Source organism: Entelurus aequoreus, linkage group LG26 (genome assembly GCF_033978785.1).
Source record: "Entelurus aequoreus isolate RoL-2023_Sb linkage group LG26, RoL_Eaeq_v1.1, whole genome shotgun sequence".
Classification (NCBI taxonomy): Eukaryota; Metazoa; Chordata; class Actinopteri; order Syngnathiformes; family Syngnathidae; genus Entelurus; species Entelurus aequoreus.
Window position 1 is genome coordinate 11822358 of NC_084756.1, and position 18036 is coordinate 11840393.

The 18036-nt window shown below is 36.4% G+C and overlaps 1 protein-coding gene across 1 annotated transcript in view; it reads left to right on the forward strand.

The window, feature by feature from the left end:
• Positions 1–18036, forward strand: part of nckap1l (NCK associated protein 1 like) — a 69237-nt gene that overhangs the window by 30757 nt on the left and 20444 nt on the right. The window contains exons 21-25 of the mRNA XM_062038093.1: positions 3518–3736; positions 6208–6338; positions 9821–9918; positions 11591–11684; positions 13577–13659. Coding sequence (XP_061894077.1) covers positions 3518–3736; positions 6208–6338; positions 9821–9918; positions 11591–11684; positions 13577–13659 — 625 coding nt within the window. The remainder of the gene's footprint in view (positions 1–3517; positions 3737–6207; positions 6339–9820; positions 9919–11590; positions 11685–13576; positions 13660–18036) is intronic.

Genomic DNA, 18036 nt, shown 5'->3' on the forward strand with positions numbered 1-18036 from the left:
TCACAGTGCATTTATTTCAAAACTGACCCCGTGTCAGCTGCTTGAAAGCGATTTATTCTACTGAGTAGTAGTGTAATATAGTAATAGAAAAAGTGATCCAAAAATATATAATGTAAGTACCCTCTATTGATGATAAAAGATAATATAAAATAAATATTATCATAATTATTTTAAGGATTTAAATATCGCCCTGGTTGGTGACCAGTCTTGGGTGTACGCAGCCTCTCGTCCAAAGCCAGCTGGGATAGGCTCCAGCTTACCTGTGACCCTGATGATGAGGATGAGCTGTATAGAAAGAGGATGGATAAAAAAAATACATAAGCTATACTGTATTACTACAAATAATATTAAAATAGTATGATGCAATCAAAAAGTAATGATGTAAAATGACTTGTAATCTCATAATACAACATGTAGCAGATGTAATACGTACATATTATACATGATTACAACTACTAAAGATAATAGTGATAAAAATGTGTTTAAAAATGATAACAGAAATATGTATATGTAAACATATATTTTAAAAATAATTAAGAAATATCAATATCAATAGGGACGGCGTGGCGAAGTTGGTAGAGTGGCTCTGCCAGCAATCGGAGTGTTGCTGGTTACTGGGGTTCAATTCCCACCTTCTACCTTCCTAGTCACGTCCGTTGTGTCCTTGGGCAAGACACTTCACCCTTTGCCTCTGATGGCTGCTGGTTAGCGCCTTGCATGGCAGCTCCCTCCATCAGTGTGTGAATGTGTGTGTGAATGGGTGAATGTGGAAATAGTGTCAAAGCGCTTTGAGTACCTTGAAGGTAGAAAAGAGCTATACAAGTATAACCCATTTATCATTTATTTATTTATAATATATTATTTTATAAATAGAATGTCATAAACTGACATACTACCAGTTCTACTACATTATATTACTACTACTACTGTGGTAATATTCTGAATTAGTAAACATGATATAAAACTAGGGATAGCTATCAAATTTGGATATTTTACTGACACATTTTTGATGTTACTACCGAGTACCAATTCAAGTAAAATCAAACTGAACCATATTAGAGTGGCAGTGGACTGCCTTTCTAAGACAAATTCAATTGATTTTTATTTTCTTTTATGTCGTTTATTTTTTAAATTAGGAAATGTAATATTATCGTGTATTCTCTTGCGGTTGGATCATTCCAGGACGCATGAATGTGCCTCCCCCGCAGAGCACACCGTCTGTGCGCTAAAAATAGTTCTGTTGTGTACAAAACCCAAAACCAGTGAAGTCGGCACGTTTTGTAAATGGTAAATACAAACAGAATACAATGATTTGCTAATCCTTTTCAACCTATATTCAATTGCATAGACTGCAAAGACAAGATATTTAATGTTCGAACTGAGAAACTTCCTTTTTTTTTTGCAAATAATAATTAACTTAGAATTTAATGGCAGCAACACATTGCAAAAAAGTTGTCACAGGTACATTTGTACCACTGTGTTACATGGCCTTTCCTTTTAACAACACTCAGTAAACATTTGGGAACTGAGGAGACATATTTTTGAAGCTTTTCAGGTGGATTTATTTCCCATTCTTGCTTGATGTACAGCTTAAGTTGTTCAACAGTCCGGTGGTCTCCGTTGCGGTATTTTAGGCTTTATAATGCACCACACATTTTAAATGGGAGACAGGTCTGGACTACATGTAGGCCAGTCTAGTACCCGCACTATTTCATTATAAAGCCACGCTGTTGTAACACGTGGCTTGGCATTGTCTTAAAAAGTTAAAGTTAAAGTACCAATGATTGTCACACACACACTAGGTGTGGTGAAATTTGTCCTCTGCATTTGACCCATCCCCTTGGGGAGCAGTGGGCAGCAGCGGTGCCGCGCCCGGGAATCATTTTGGTGATTTAACCCCCAATTCCAACCCTTGATGCTGAGTGCCAAGCAGGGAGGTAATGGGTCCCATTTTTATAGTCTTTGGTGTGACTCGGCTGGGATTTGAACTCCAACCTACCGATCTCAGGGCAGACACTCTAACCACTAGGCACTGTCTTGCTGAAATAAGCAGGGGCGTCCATGATAACGTTTGTTGGATGGCAACATATGTTGCTCCAAATCCTGTATGTACCTTTCATCATTTATGACGCCTTCACAGATGTGTAAATTACCCATGCCTTGGGCACTAAAACACCCCCATACCATCACAGATGCTGGCTTTTCAACTTTGCGCCTATAACAATCCGGATGGTTATGCTCCTCTTTGGTCCGGAGGACACGACGTCCACAGTTTCCAAAAACAGTTTGAAATGTGGACTCGTCAGACCACAGAACACTTTTCCACTTTGCATCAGTCCATCTTAGATGAGCTCGGGCCCAGCGAAGCTGGCGCCGTTTCTGGGTGTTGTTGATAAATGGCTTTCGCTTTGCATAGTAGAGTTTTAACTTGCACTTACAGATGTAGCGACCAACTGTAGTTACTGACAGTGGTTTTCTGAAGTGTTCCTGAGCTCATGTGGTGATATCCTTTACACACCGATGTCACTTTTTGAGGCGGTACCACCCGAGGGATTGAAGGTCCGTAATATCATTGCATACGTGCAGTGATATCTCCAGATTCTCTGAACCTTTTGATGATATTACGGACCGTAGATGGTGAAATCCCTGAATTCCTTGCAATAGCTGGTGAAGAAATATTGTTCTTGAACTGTTGGACAATTAGCTCAGGCATTTGTTCACAAAGTGGTGACCCTCGCCACATCCTTGTTTGTAAATGACTGAACATTTCATGGAAGCTGCTTTTATACCCAATCATGGCGCCCACCTGTTCCCAATTAGCCTGTTCACCTGTGGGATGTTCCAAATAAGTGTTTGATGAGCATTCCTCCACTTTCTCAGTCTTTGTTGCCACTCGTGCCAGCTTTTTTGAAACATGTTGCAGGCATCAAACTCCAAATGAGCTAATATTTGCAAATAACAACAACATTTTCCAGTTTGAACATTAAACATATTGTCTTTGCAGTCTATTCAATTGAATATAAGTTGAAAAGGATTTTTAAATCATTGTATCCTGTTTTTATTTACCATTTACATAACGTGCCAACTTCACTAGTTTTGGGGTTTTATACAACACTGTCAAAATGATGTGATATAGACAGAGTACAACCTGGAAAGTGACAGCATCCACGCACACTAATCGGTGCTTCATTTGTATCTTGTCTCTCGTAAACGGCTCCCTTCATTACTGCACTCTTTAACTACCTCGAATACTCTTAGCGTCCTCTTCAACCTCCAACTTCTTCATGCTGCACCCACTTCTTTTGCTCTGCTTCCCTTCAGCATGAACTGGTATTTACATTAGTGCTTGGCAACTTGATGTTTCTGTGTACGTGGATGATTATCCCCCCCCCCCCCCCCCCCAGGTCACCCTAAAAAACATCAGTCCTCAGTAACACTTTGCAGTTATTTGCACCTCAATGTTGAAATACCACCGTAGCTTATTTGTGGCGTATTCTGACTTATTGTCTCCCACCAGGATCATCGTGAGAATGGCCAATTACAACCAGACCACCCAGGAGATCGCTCGGCCCTCAGAGCTCCTGGCAAGGATAAGAGCTTACACAGCCAGCCTGCACAGCCTCCCCAGCTACGTCAATGTGGACGTGTCCCGGCTGGTGAGGAGTGTCCTGCTGCAGCAAACGCAGCCCCTGGACTCCAGAGGGGCGCAGACCCTCACACACGTTTACACAAGCTGGTATGGCGGCTTTATACTTCAATGACTGCAGGGACGAGGCAAAGTTTCGAATAAGATACTTTTTTGTTTTGTTTGGTACGTGACCAAATGCTGCACAGTGAATAAGTAAGGACTTGATTGTGCAGCTTTCATGACTAATTAAACGATCTACCGTGTTTTCAGGACCATAGGGTGCACCGGATTATAAGGCGCACTGCCGATGAATGGTCTATTTTTTTATCTTTTTTCATACAAAAGGTGCACCGGATTTATAGGGCGCATTAAAGGAGTCATATTATTATTTTTAATCATTTTTTCTAAATGTAAAACACTTCCTTGTGGTCTACATCAGTGGTTCCCAACCGATCGATTGGTACCGGGCCGCACAAGAAATAAAAAATAAAAAAAAAATACATTTAAAAAATGTTAAAAAATTATTAAATCAACATAAAAAACACTTACAATTAGTGCACGAACCCAAAAAACCTCCCTCCCCCATTCACAATCATTCGCACAAAAGGGTTGTTTCTTTCTGTCATTAATATTTCTGGTTCCTACATTAAAAAATCAATATATATCAATGCAGTCTGCAGGGATACAGTCCGTAAGCACACATGATTGTATTTTTTTATGACAAAAAAAAAAAAATTAAAACATACCGGAAACAACATCAACACCCGAAATGTGTCCCGTGAAAAACCGTCCGACCAGAACTCTAATAACTATCAATCAATCAATCAATCAATGTTTATTTAAATAGCCCTAAATCACAAGTGTCTCAAAGGGCTGTAAAGTTCTTTGGGTGAATAATGTCAACTCACTACACCGGTATGTTTTAGTGCTTTCAAGGGGAGTTTACTGACAGATATAAGTAAGAACTTTACACTACTTTATATTAGAAATGGCAATGTCCCATAACAAGAAGATAGAGAACAAGAAGAAGCTTATCAACTACGATGTTTAAGGGACTACAAAGGCGGACGCGCACATTTTTTCTGGACTTATGCAGATCCCAAATACAGATCAGTAGGTACCAGAAGGTAAGAATAGTTGCTTTTGCATAATATTGTGAAACAAAACGCCATATAATATGTCTTACCTTATACACACACCATGATAATACTCCTATGTTGAAGCACAGTAGCTTCATAGATTACCAAAGTTGTACTAAAACGTTTTGATAGATTTTTGAGTGCCGTGTGTAATGTTCTATATTTTCATTGGAACATATAAAATATCAGTGTTGTTTACTTGAGTCATATTGCCATCACATTGTAGTCTACACGTATCTCTTATGTTTGACTGCCATCTACTGGTCACACTTATCATTACACCATGTACCAAATAAAATGTATTTGAGGTTGGTAAGCAAAACCAGAATCATGCCGTACATTAGGCGCACTTGGTTATAAGGCGCACTGTCGAGTTTTGAGACAAAAAAATGATTTTAAGTGCGCCTTATGGTCCAGAAAATACGGTAAAAAATTTACTTAATCAGTAAAAAAGTTAAAACATCATCTATGCAACATGTTGACCAAAGAACCACCATTACATGTTATGTAGACCACAAGGAACTGTTTTACATTTAGAAAAAAAATATAAAAATATGACTCATTTAATGCGCCCTATAATCCAGCGTGCCTTATATACACTGTAAAAAAAATCCTATTTTTATGGTTAATTACCTCTAAATTTCTACTGTAATTTTTCTATTTTTTAAAAATAGTTTATAAAACTGTGCGGATTGTTTATCTGTAAATAAACAATCCGCCTGTTATTTTAAGTAATATGCCAGTAATTACAAACGATGTATATTTCTATTTTTTTTACAGAAAAATACCAAATTAATTATACATAGCATTTTCTGTTTTCTTAAATTACTTTCAAATTCATGTAATATTACGATATTTTTCCGTAAAACGTTTCATGAAAATTTCTGTAATTATAATGTTTTTGATCATTATTTGGTTTACAATGTTTTACTTTAATTTTATGGTTTTCGTTTGGCAGCCATAGCTGCCAGTAGATGACCGTTTTTTTACAGATTGTTTTTTTACAGTGTATGAAAAAAGAAAAAAAAAATAGACCATTCATCGGCAGTGCGCCTTATAATCCGGTGCACCCTATGGTCCAGAAAATACGGTAAACAAAAATCAAAATGTGTGTTTGCTTCTCGTGTAGACGAAGCAGAAACATCAACATGTATCAGTATATTAACTCTGTGGTGCTGAAACGGCAAAATTGTCACCCTCCCGCGTAGCTCAGAGCTGGCAGAAAGCTGTTATAGAACATTCCTTCACTTCCGTAGCTGTACGTGACTTTAAGTCATCTTAACTATCTGAAGATTTAAGAGCAGCTCTGCTCTGTGGGTTGGGAGCCTGTTGTTTTAGCCCAATGGTTGTGTGGTTGCAGGTTCCATTCCAGTCATTGGCAGGACTGGACTGTATTGGCTGACACCTGTTACACATGCCTATGTTTTTTGTGCACCACAGGTACCTGGAGAGTCTCTTACGTCTGGCCAGCAACTCCCTCATCCTGCATTCTCCAGCCATGCAGTGCTTTGTCAATCAAAAGTCTGACATCGAACCCACTTTCAGTGCGGAGGAGTTCTCAGATGTGACAGGTTACTGATAGAATTCCTTCAAAAATATAACAATTATCTCTCTCAATACTTGCATCCTGTTTGTTTGAGTTGAAAAAGATCAGGACTTTGGTACATTTTTTATGAAAACAGTGAAAGTAAGAGTCACATTTTGTAAACATTAAGGATGGATACTAAATTCCGAAAACATGCACCTGGGGATAGGTTGATTGGCAACACTAAATTGGCCCTAGTGTGTGAATGTGAGTGTGAATGTTGTCTATCTATCTGTGTTGGCCCTGCGATGAGGCGGCGACTTGTCCAGGGTGTGAAGCTGGTATAGGCTCCAGCACCCCCCGTGATCCCAAAAGGGACAAGCGGTAGAAAATGGTTGGATGGACTAAATTCCGTACTTGTATAGGAACCCACGGAACTCTGTCAGTACTACTGAGGAACCGATTTATTTAAAATTAAACAGTATCATATTTATTTACCTTTGTTGCACATGACGTCACATCCAGTTACAGACTACGGCTTCAGCGCTTGGCCAGGAAACAAGCACTGATAGCAGACTCAGCCAGAATGCTACAAATCAGCATTAGCGATTTAACATGGCAATTTGGACACGTTCAAATTTGGTAATGGAAACTACACCAAATATCTTTGGTGCAATCAAACAGCTGGTGTATAACAAGTACAATACTTACAGTACAAACACTTTTTAGGACTCAACAAAAGACAAGAGTTATGCCAAAGACAAATTCCTGACACCGTAGTCTACATACTACTGCCATCTAACGTCTTGGATTTGCAACTGCATGCAAAGTCTTCTATATAATACTTGCAAATTAGACACAGAAGTGTAAGAAATCAAATATAACAACTGGACAGCACAGTTATCATTAAAAAATCACTGTTAAATGTTAAATAAAAAAAAAAGTGTTTTATTAGTAGGCATGAATAAGATAAGACTCTGTCTCTCTCTCTCTCTCTCTCTCTCTCTCTCTCTCTCTCTCTCTCTCTCTCTCCATATATATATATATATATATATATATATATATATATATATATATATATATATATATATATATATATATATATATATATATATATATATATATAGTCAAGGTTTCTGTGGTTTATCCATTATGCAGTGCTCAATACCGGGGTAGAGCGGAATATACGTTAAGTCAAGAAATATATATATATATATATATATATATATATATATATATATATATATATATATATATATATATATATATATATATATATACATACAATGTATATGCGTGTGTATATATATATATACATACACTGTATATGCGTGTGTATATATATATATATATATATATATATATATATATATATATATATATATATATATATATATATATATATATATATATATATATATATATTTATATATATATATATATATATATATATATATATGTATATATATATATATATATATATATATATATATATATATATATATACTGTATATGCGTGTGTATATATATAATTATATTTACTAACACATTAACACAAACAAAAGTACAGACAAATGGTACCGTTGGGTCCCAGTATTTATTCCCAGGGACCAGGAATTGTTTCTGTATTGGTTCAAATGTAAAAGGCAACCATCCCTCATAAACATGCTTTGAACTGAATTCTCACTAAATTTGCTGACTGGGTAATTGTATATGAATATAATCAAGTTGAAGCCTATTCTTGATTTAACAGGCCTTAATTGGAGAAGTAAGTAAATTACCTTCATAATTCACCTTTAATTACCTTAGTTATATCATTGTTCTAACATGTAAATTTAAGGGAAATATTTAACAGGAATGCATTGTAAGTTTTCGACATTGCAAAGATTGTACTAGTAGATAATATAATAGAGTGATTTAAAGGTTTCGGGTACTGTACAAAACAATAAAAATACCTTGGTTTAAAAATACTGCTTAATAATAGTATTATTAATAATTTAAATACATTTATAACTATCCCAAAAATATCTGTAGATATACTTTTGCTTTGTTTTCTTTAATGTATTACAGTTTGTAGTTTGTAGTGGTGTTCAATGCACTGCAACATTTCTAATAGTTTATGACTGTTAAATAATACAAATAATACAGCGTTTGTGTGATACATTGAGTCCATCAGAGCAGTGTTTTCAACCTTTTTTGACCAAAGGCACATTTTTTTCATTGAAAAATTACAAAAAAGTACACCACAAGCAGAAAAAATTAAGAAAATAAACTCAGTCGACAATAAAAAGTTGTTGTTGGATATGAATTTAAAAAATAACCAACTATGTATAAATATAGGTCTTGTCTCAAAGTAGGTGTACTGTCACGACCTGTCACATCCCAGCGTGACTTATTTGGAGTTTTTTTTAGGTCTTCCTGTGTGTAGTGTTTTAGTTCTTGTCTTGCGCTCCTATTTTGGTGGCTTTTCCTGTTTTTTGGTATTTTCCTGTAGCAGTTTCATGTCTTCCTTTGAGCGCTATTCCCCGCACCTGCTTTGTTTTATCATTCAAGACTATTTAGGTTGTTGCTATCTTTTTTTGTGTGGACATTGTTGATTGTCATGTCATGTACAGATGCACTTTATGGACGCCGTCTGCTGCTCCACGCGTTGTAAGTCTATGCTGTCGTCCAGCATTCTGTTTTTGTTTACTTTGCAGCCAGTTCAGTTTTAGTTTCGTTCTGCATAGCCTTCACTAAGCTTCAATGCCTTTTCTTAGGGGCACTTACCTTTTGTCTATTTTTGGTTGAAGCATTTTTTTACCTGCACTCTGCCTCCCGCTGTCGTCTGCATATTGTGATCACGACAAACCGACATCTACAAAGCAATTAGCAATTTGCAGTCTGTGATTACTGGTTTGCAAAAAAATATTTTTAACCCAAATAGGTGAAACTACATGATCTCCCACGGCACACCAGACAATATATCTCACGGTGCACTAGTGTGGTTGAAAAACACTGCATCAGAGTGTAAGACTGTGGCTTTGTTGTCACAAAAATGAGAGGAAGTGAAAATAAACAACGGTTTTCCTGATGCAGAATTAACCACAATAGACATTGATCTGTCACGACATCTTTGCAGAAATGTACTTTATATCTTTTAGCTTCTTGTTGCCAAGTGCTCTCACCGCCAACATAGTGCCACATACATTCGGCTACCTTTTAGCCCACATTTCATTGCAACACTGAACACGCTCACCTACGGTCTTAAAATGCTATTCAAGCACACACTCACTGTACCTTGGAGACCTGCCTCGCTATGTGCAGGTGTAAATGTAGCTGCTGGAGTACGTGCCTACCTCTACTGACTCATCCTTCAGTCCACTAACCACACACGTCTCTATAAATAAATGCATTTTATCGATAGAGATGAGCTGCACTCATTTTACCCCTCATTCTTAGTTTATATGCAGGATATTCAAATAAATAAAGACACCTCCATTTGCTGTGATAAGAATCTGCCACTAATATGAAATATTTTTTTGACAGAATTACAAGCTCTGGCTGAGCTACTCGGTCCATACGGACTCAAGTTCCTGAGCGAAAACCTGATGTGGCACATCACCTCTCAAGTCAGTGAGCTGAAGGTATGCTACACACACACCGGCCACAAAATTAGGTACGCCTGCACTAGCACAATTTTATACAGAAAATATAACAATGATAATCGTGATTTTTTTTTTCATGCATTTTTTGAAGTGCTGTCATTTTCAGGTAAAAAGATACAAATTTAAAGAAATAATGTATGCGATTGATGTAGTATTACAATGAAATCAGAAGTATTTAAATTCCTAAATAAATGTCAAATAAATCTGAGAAATTTATAAAGCACTTTTGAGGTACATAAAACATATATATTTAAAAAAGATTAAGAATACAGTACAAGTAAAAAATAGAAACATTTGTAATTTTCTAAAAATAAAAAATACAATATAAAACATAGATATTAAAGATTTATGTAGCACCTTTCAAGTACTAAAAGTGTGTTCAAAATTAATACATTAAAGTTAAAATACAAATATTCAGGTTATACGAATTTATATGAATTTCAAAATAAATACGTGAGAATAAAAAAAATATAAATTAAAAAAATGATTTATTGTGCACTTCTGTGGTAAACAAACATACTGAAAATGGATAAATAAAACATTCTAAATATTTAAATGTGAGTTTTGAAAAATAAAAACAATTATTATAGCCCCAATTTTAGGAACACACACTAAAAAAAGTATATATAATAGAGCACATTCAGGTACAAATAAAACAAACAAAAGATAATATAACCACTTAATGTATATGACACACACACACACACACACACACACACACACACACACACACACATGCACACACACCCACACACACACACACACACACATATATATATATATATATATATATATATATATATATATATATATATATGTATATATATATATATATATATATATATATATATATATATATATATATATATATATATATATATATATATATATATATACACAAAAAATGAAGTAAAAAAATGTCTAACTTTTTTTTTTTTTAAATAAATGTAAAATCTAAAGTATATGAATCCGATGACTTTATATAGCACTTTTCAGATACATAAGAAATAAAAATTACAAGTAAAAAAAAAGAAATGGCAAATATGTATATAGTAATTTTCTAAATAAAAGAAAAATAAATAAAAAAGTATTCTAATGTATTAGTAAATATATTCTAAATTAATGAATTTAAAGTATAAAAATAATCAGTCAGGTACAAAATGTAAATTCAAAATAAATAAATCAAAATACAAATAGAAATAAATAATTATTTATATTGCACTTTTATGGTACCAATACGTATTCAAAAATGATCCCAAATATAAAATAATTGAATTAAGGTTTCCAAAATAAATACTTTTTTTATAGTACAAAACCTATAACGATGTAAACAATGCAATGTATGCAAGAAGTTTACAACTGTAGCCATTTCTATCATTGTGGATTCCAGCAACAACAACAAAAACTCAATTACAATGATACATTTATATTTGGTATTGTTTTAATATTATTAAAAGAATACCTCGCTGGACAGCAGCAGAAAACGTGCCGTCTTTAAAGCGGCTAAACGTGCCAACAAACCTCTTGTATTGCATGTTGGCACCTCCAGCAGGATTGACATAAGTCATACATTTTGCACATGGGTCACAGCTGCATGTGTCCATCATCATGCCGTTAAAGGAACTTATATTACTTTTTCTCCTCCTGCCAGAAACTGGTCAGAGAAAACATGGATGTGCTGGTGCAGATGAGGAGCAACTATGATAAGGCGGAGGAAATGAGCGACCTGAGGAGGAGGCTGACAGGTGAGAGGAGGAAGATAAGATACGATAAGGAGCAGGGAATGTGAAAGGGGAAAAGTACTGGGACACCTCACATTGACACCTTACTGGAAGTGAAAATGGAAGAAAAGATGGAGTTAGTCAACTTTTTTGCAGCTTTCGCTCCTTTGGGAAGACTTGTCAACAAGATGTAGGTGGAGGACCTAAAAAACTCCACTATGATTGTTGAGTAGCAGACACAGTGCTATGTAATACAAAACCCAAAACCAGTGAAGTTGGCACGTTATGTAAATGGTAAATAAAAACAGAATAAAATGATTTGCAAATCCTTTTCAACTTATATTCAATTGAATAGACTGCAAAGACAGGATACTTAACGTTCGAACTGGTAAACGTTGTTATTTTTTGCAAATATTAGCTTATTTGGAATTTGATGCCTGCAACGTGTTTCAAAAAAGCTGGCACAAGTGGCAAAAAAGACTGAGGAAGTTGAGGAATGCTCATCAAACACTTATTTGGAACATCCCACAGGTGAATAGGCTCATTGGGAACAGGTGGGTGCCATGATTGGGTATAAAAGCAGCTTCCATGAAATGCTTAGTCATTCACAAACAAGGATGGGGCGAGGGTCACCACTTTGTGAGCAAATGCGTGAGCAAATTGTCCAACAGTTTAAGAACAACATTTCTCAATGAGCTATTGCAAGGAATTTAGGGATTTCACCATCTACGGTCCAAAATATCATCAAAATGTTCAGAGAATCTGGAGAAATCACTGCATGTAATCGATGATATTACGGACCTTTGATCCCTTAGGCGGTACTGCATCAAAAAAGCGACATCCTTGTGTAAAGGATATCACCACATGGGCTCAGGAACACTTCAGAAAACCACTGTCAATAACTACGGTTTGTAAGTGCAACTTAAAAGTCTACTATGCAAAGCGAAAGCAATTTATCAACAACACCCATAAATGCCGCCGGCTTCGCTGGGCCCGAGCTCATCTAAGATGGACTGATGCAAAGTGGAAAAGTGTTCTGTAGTCTGACGCGTTCACATTTCAAATTGTTTTTGGAAACTGTGGACGTCGTGTCCTTCGGACCAAAGAGGAAAAGAATCGTCCGGATTGTTATAGGCGCAAAGTTGAAAAGCCAGCATCTGTGATGGTACGGGGGTGTATTAGTGCCCAAGACATGGGTAACTTACACATCTGTGAAGGCACCATTAATGCTGAAAGGTACATACAGCTTTTGGAGCAACATATTTTGCCATCCAAGCAACGTTATCATGGACGCCCCTGCTTATTTCAGCAAGACAATACCAAGCCACATGTTACAACAGTGAGGCTTCATAGTAAAAGAGTGTGGGTACTAGACTGGCCTGCCTGTAGTCCAGACCTGTCTCCCATTGAAAATGTGTGGCGCATTATGAAGCCTAAAATACCACACCGGACACCCCGGACTGTTAAACAACTTAAGCTGTACATCAAGCAAGAATGGGAAAGAATTCCACTTCAAAAATATGTCTCCTCAGTTCCGAAACATTTACTGGGGGTTGTTAAAAGGAAAGGCCATGTAACACAGTGGTAAAAATGCCTCTGTGACAACTTGTTTGCAATGTGTTGCTGCCATTTATAAATAAGTTAATTATTATTTGCAAAAAAAAAAAAAGTTTCTCAGTTGGAACATTAAATATCTTGTCTTTGCAGTCCATACAATTGAATATAAGTTGAAAAGGATTTGCAAATCATTGTATTCTGTTATTTATTTACCATTTACACAACGTGCCAACTTCACTGGTTTTGGGGTTTGAATCGATGCAGCAGGAAAAGTGCCTTCCCAAAACGGTTTCCACAATTGCCCAAAATATGTTTAATCTTTAACACACTTTGGGTTCTTCCTCAATGGTTCACCACAGGAGGAGAGAACCTGCTGAAGAGGATGACCATCATCGGCGTCATCTTGTCCTTCCGATCAATGACGCAGGACTGCCTGAAAGAGGTCCTGTTTACCATGCCACTCTTCACACAATTAAACTAATATAAGAATAGTACATTTTACATTGTTTTCATGCCACCATTGCCTTATTAGACAGATTTATTTTACTGTGCCCAAAATGGCAACAAATTACAGCATTTGTATTAATTGCAAATGTCATTGTAAATGACGGTGAATACCTCAATATCTACTCTATCCCAGTCTACCGTTTGAATATTTGGCCACACATGACCACTGATTTAAGTCTGCACATTATTTGGATATCAAATTGAACGTCAAAGTTTAACAAACACAGCAAACCAACTTTTAAGTACAAAAATTAGGGCTATCAAAGTTAACGCAATAATATAATGTAACGGCGACTCCTTTTTGACCCTCGGGCCGTTCGGTAGCCTGCGGAAATGTAATGGCATCAGTTGCTGTTGGGCCACAAGCTGGAAAATAGCAAGCAGAAATGCACAAAGAAACAGGGGAAATTATGGAAATACAAGGTTCAAACCATGGCGAGTCATTCTCCAGACAAGAAAATAATTATAATAATAATGAATTTTATTTATAAAGGCGCCTTTCTGGGCACTCACGGACACCGTACAAAATTAAAAAAATAAAATCAAATTGGATAGAAACAACAACAACAACAAAGATAGAAAAGAAAAGATGATTACAATGAATAAGCAGTCAGGAATAGGTGTGTTTTGAGTCTTGATTTGAAGAGGGATATTGAGTTTAAGTTACGAAGGTCTGGTGGTAGAGAGTTCCAAAGAAAAGACTCATTTATAGACGACATCATTGGAGCGAACACTGCTGAGGTGCATGGCTGCTTCGGAGAGGAGGAGCTTAACTTCCGTGTTTGTGCATTGATAACATAAAATGTAGATTGCTACTGTGGCTGCTTTAGTAAGATGGCATAAAAGCTCAACAGAAAGTAAAGACGGTACACAGGACTATTTTATTGCAAAAAGTCAAGACACCTTCTTAATCCAATCACACTTTTACGGCGTCAAAATAGATCCCGTTTAACCACATCAACAAAATAAAAGTGTCTTTCGTGGAGAGAACACCTCTCCAATGTAACAGACGCCATCGAATGTGAGCATTTGCCCACTCAGGTCGGTTACGACGACAAACTGCAGTCAGGTCGAGACCCCGATGAGGAAGACGAGCATGCAGATGAGCATCCATGAGACGGTTTCTCACAGTTTGTGCAAACATTGTTTGGTTATGCATACCAATTGTTGCAGCAGCTGTCCGGGTGGCTGGTCTCAGACAATAATGGAGGTTTGTTCACCTGCTGGATGTGGATGTCCTGGGCTTGTGTGGTTGCACATGGTCTGCGGTTGTGAGGCCGGTTGGATGGACTGCCAAATTCTCTGAAACTCCTTTGGAGACAGCTTATGCAATTTATGAGCGAGAGCTCTTGTGGACATTCCAGCAGTCAGCATGCCAACTGCACACTCCCTCAAAACTTTCGACATCTGTGGTAGTGATGGGTCCGGCAACACCGATGCATCGGCGCATGCGTCGAGCTCATAGAGCAAAACCCTGTGTCGGTGCGCCTACCGCTTTTAGAAAGTCACGTGACCGATCATGAACTGTTTCGGTCACGTGACCGATACACGGACTGTGTCGCACTGACGCCTCCTCTGTGCCCTGTGAACGGGTCTTTTCTACAGCTGGAGAAATAATAACTAAGAAGAGAAATCGTCTAAAATTTAATACGTTGGAAAAACTGTTTTTTTTAAATAAAAATGTGTAAAAAATAAATAGTAATAATTCACAGTCCACAAGCATCCTCGATTCCTCATTCACAACATGTTCTCTTCGATTTCCATGTTATGATACATGTTCACAATATTTATTGACTGTATCTAAAAAAGATAAAAATATATTTTTATTTAAATGAAGATATGAAATAATCCTAAATGAAATACAATGACTTGGTTTATATTATTGTATATACTAGGTCCTAAAATCAGTGTCAGTTGAGTCGGTTCTTGGGTTGCCTGTAGGGATTTTTAATGTCCAGCAGATGTCAGTATTTAGTGACACAGTATCGACACAGTATCAATACAGTTTTGCAATGTGTCGAAACGCTTCATGACGCCTCATCAACCCATCACTAAAGATTCTGGGGCATTGTCCTGTGTGATAAAACTGCACATTTCAGAGTGGCCTTTTATCGTGCGCAGCTTAAGAAACACCTGTGCAATAATCACACTGTTTAATCAGCATCTTGATGGTGGAATGGTTTATCTCGGCCAAGAAAAAATGCTCTCTATCACAGATGTAGACAATTTGTGAACAATATTTCAGAGGAACAGGTATTTTGTGTACATAGTCAAAGTTTTTGGATTTTTGAGTTTAACTCATGAAAAATGGGAGCAAAAACAAAACGTGTCGTGTTTACATTTTTGTTTAGCGTCGTTGTCCAGTCATGATGTTAAAAACTTGAAAATGATCTGTAAAGGTTACACTTACTAATGATGAAAATTGTATCAATCTGCGATTATCGCGATTCATTTTGAGTTAGCTGTGAACAAAATGCAATTAACCGCGACAAATATTTTAATCGTTTGACAGCATCATTAAAAATACAAGGATGTGTCGATAAGACTCACACACACACACACACACACACACACACACACACACACACACACACACACACACACACACACACACACACACACACACACACACACACACACACACACACACACACACACACACACACACACATATACTGGTTATTATTTGGAATGGGGACCAAGTTTTTGATCATCACTTGTGGGGACCACCCTTTCTACAGGTTGTGGAGGCATAAAAAAAAAAGAGGTAAAATGGCCACTGCCCAGTTAGCTCATACACGTCTTTAAATCTCTGGATTGATGAAGTAATGTGCTGATCATTCTTACTGGGGACCCTGGGGAAAAAGAGTTAATATGGTTCATGGGGACCAAATTTAAATAATTTTGCATAATTCACACACAATTGTATGTGACTACTGAGGACAATTTAAAACAAATCCAAATGAAATATGACATGATCCTCAGAATACAGCACTACAGCTGTCCTCTTATAGGAAGTTTCACCACTTAAATGTTAAAGCAAATCCTGCATCTTCCGTGACATTACTGAAAACTGCTATTCAGCAGTAATCAAGGTGTCTGCAACTCCAACTACCATATATAGAAGGATGGAAAATTCTGAATGTGAATCATACTTTAAGGTAATAATGTTTTATAATCATGCTGTATGAACATGTTATCCTAAGAACACTAAACCAGATTTTGTTTTTGGAAACATATATGAGTTTTAACTAAGGATGGATACCATACAGAATCACAGTACTATTAATGCCAGGATAACAAATGTTTCACTTTTCAAGACAATTAATTTTCTCTTTGACCAATATTTGAAACACATAAACAAAGTAACCCAAATTTCCCGTTTGTGGGATCAATAAAGGATGATCTTATTTTACTTTAAACCACATAAATAAAATACAAACTCATTACTCATCACTTAGGCATCTTCAGAATGGATCTGACTATCATTTAAAAAGGTTTCCCTTTAGGGGACCTGTTTTTTTGTCCCCATACCGTCAGAGGTCCCCTAAAGGTGACTGTGTAAACAGAGCAATGTCCCCATTAAGTAAGCATTGCCAGCACACACACACACACACACACACACACACACTGCAAAATGTCAGTGTTCAAAAACAAGAAAAAACATACAAAAATTAGGGGTAGTTTATTTGAACTAAGCAAAATTATCTGCCAATAGAACAAGAAAATTCGACTTGTCAAGACTTTCCAAAACAAGTAAAATTAGCTAACCTCAATGAACCCAAAAATACCTCAAAATAAGTATATTCTCACTAATAACAAGTGCACTTTTCTTGGTAGAAAAAAAGAGACCTTTTTGCTCAATATGGTGAAAAATATTCGTAAATGAAGTAAATGCTAGTGCCATTATCTTGACATAATGATATGCGCTCGGCATCATGATTTTTTGTTTCATGCTTGAAATAAGAAATTATATATTTTTAAAAAGTAGTTTTATACTTGTGAGTGTTAATGACACAGTTGATATTCTAGTTTCAAGCATGTTTTACTCAATATAGGTCATAAAATCTCAGCAACAAACTGTAATATCTTACTGAGATCATTTAGGACCAAAACCCTTAAAACAAGTAAAACACTCTAACATAAAATCTGCCTAGTGAGAAGAATTATCTTATCAGACAGAAAATAAGCAAATATCACCCTTATTTGAGATATTTAATCTTACTTAGATTTCAGTTTTTGCAGTGCACACACACCCACACACTCACACACACAAACACACACACACACACACCCACACACACACACAGAG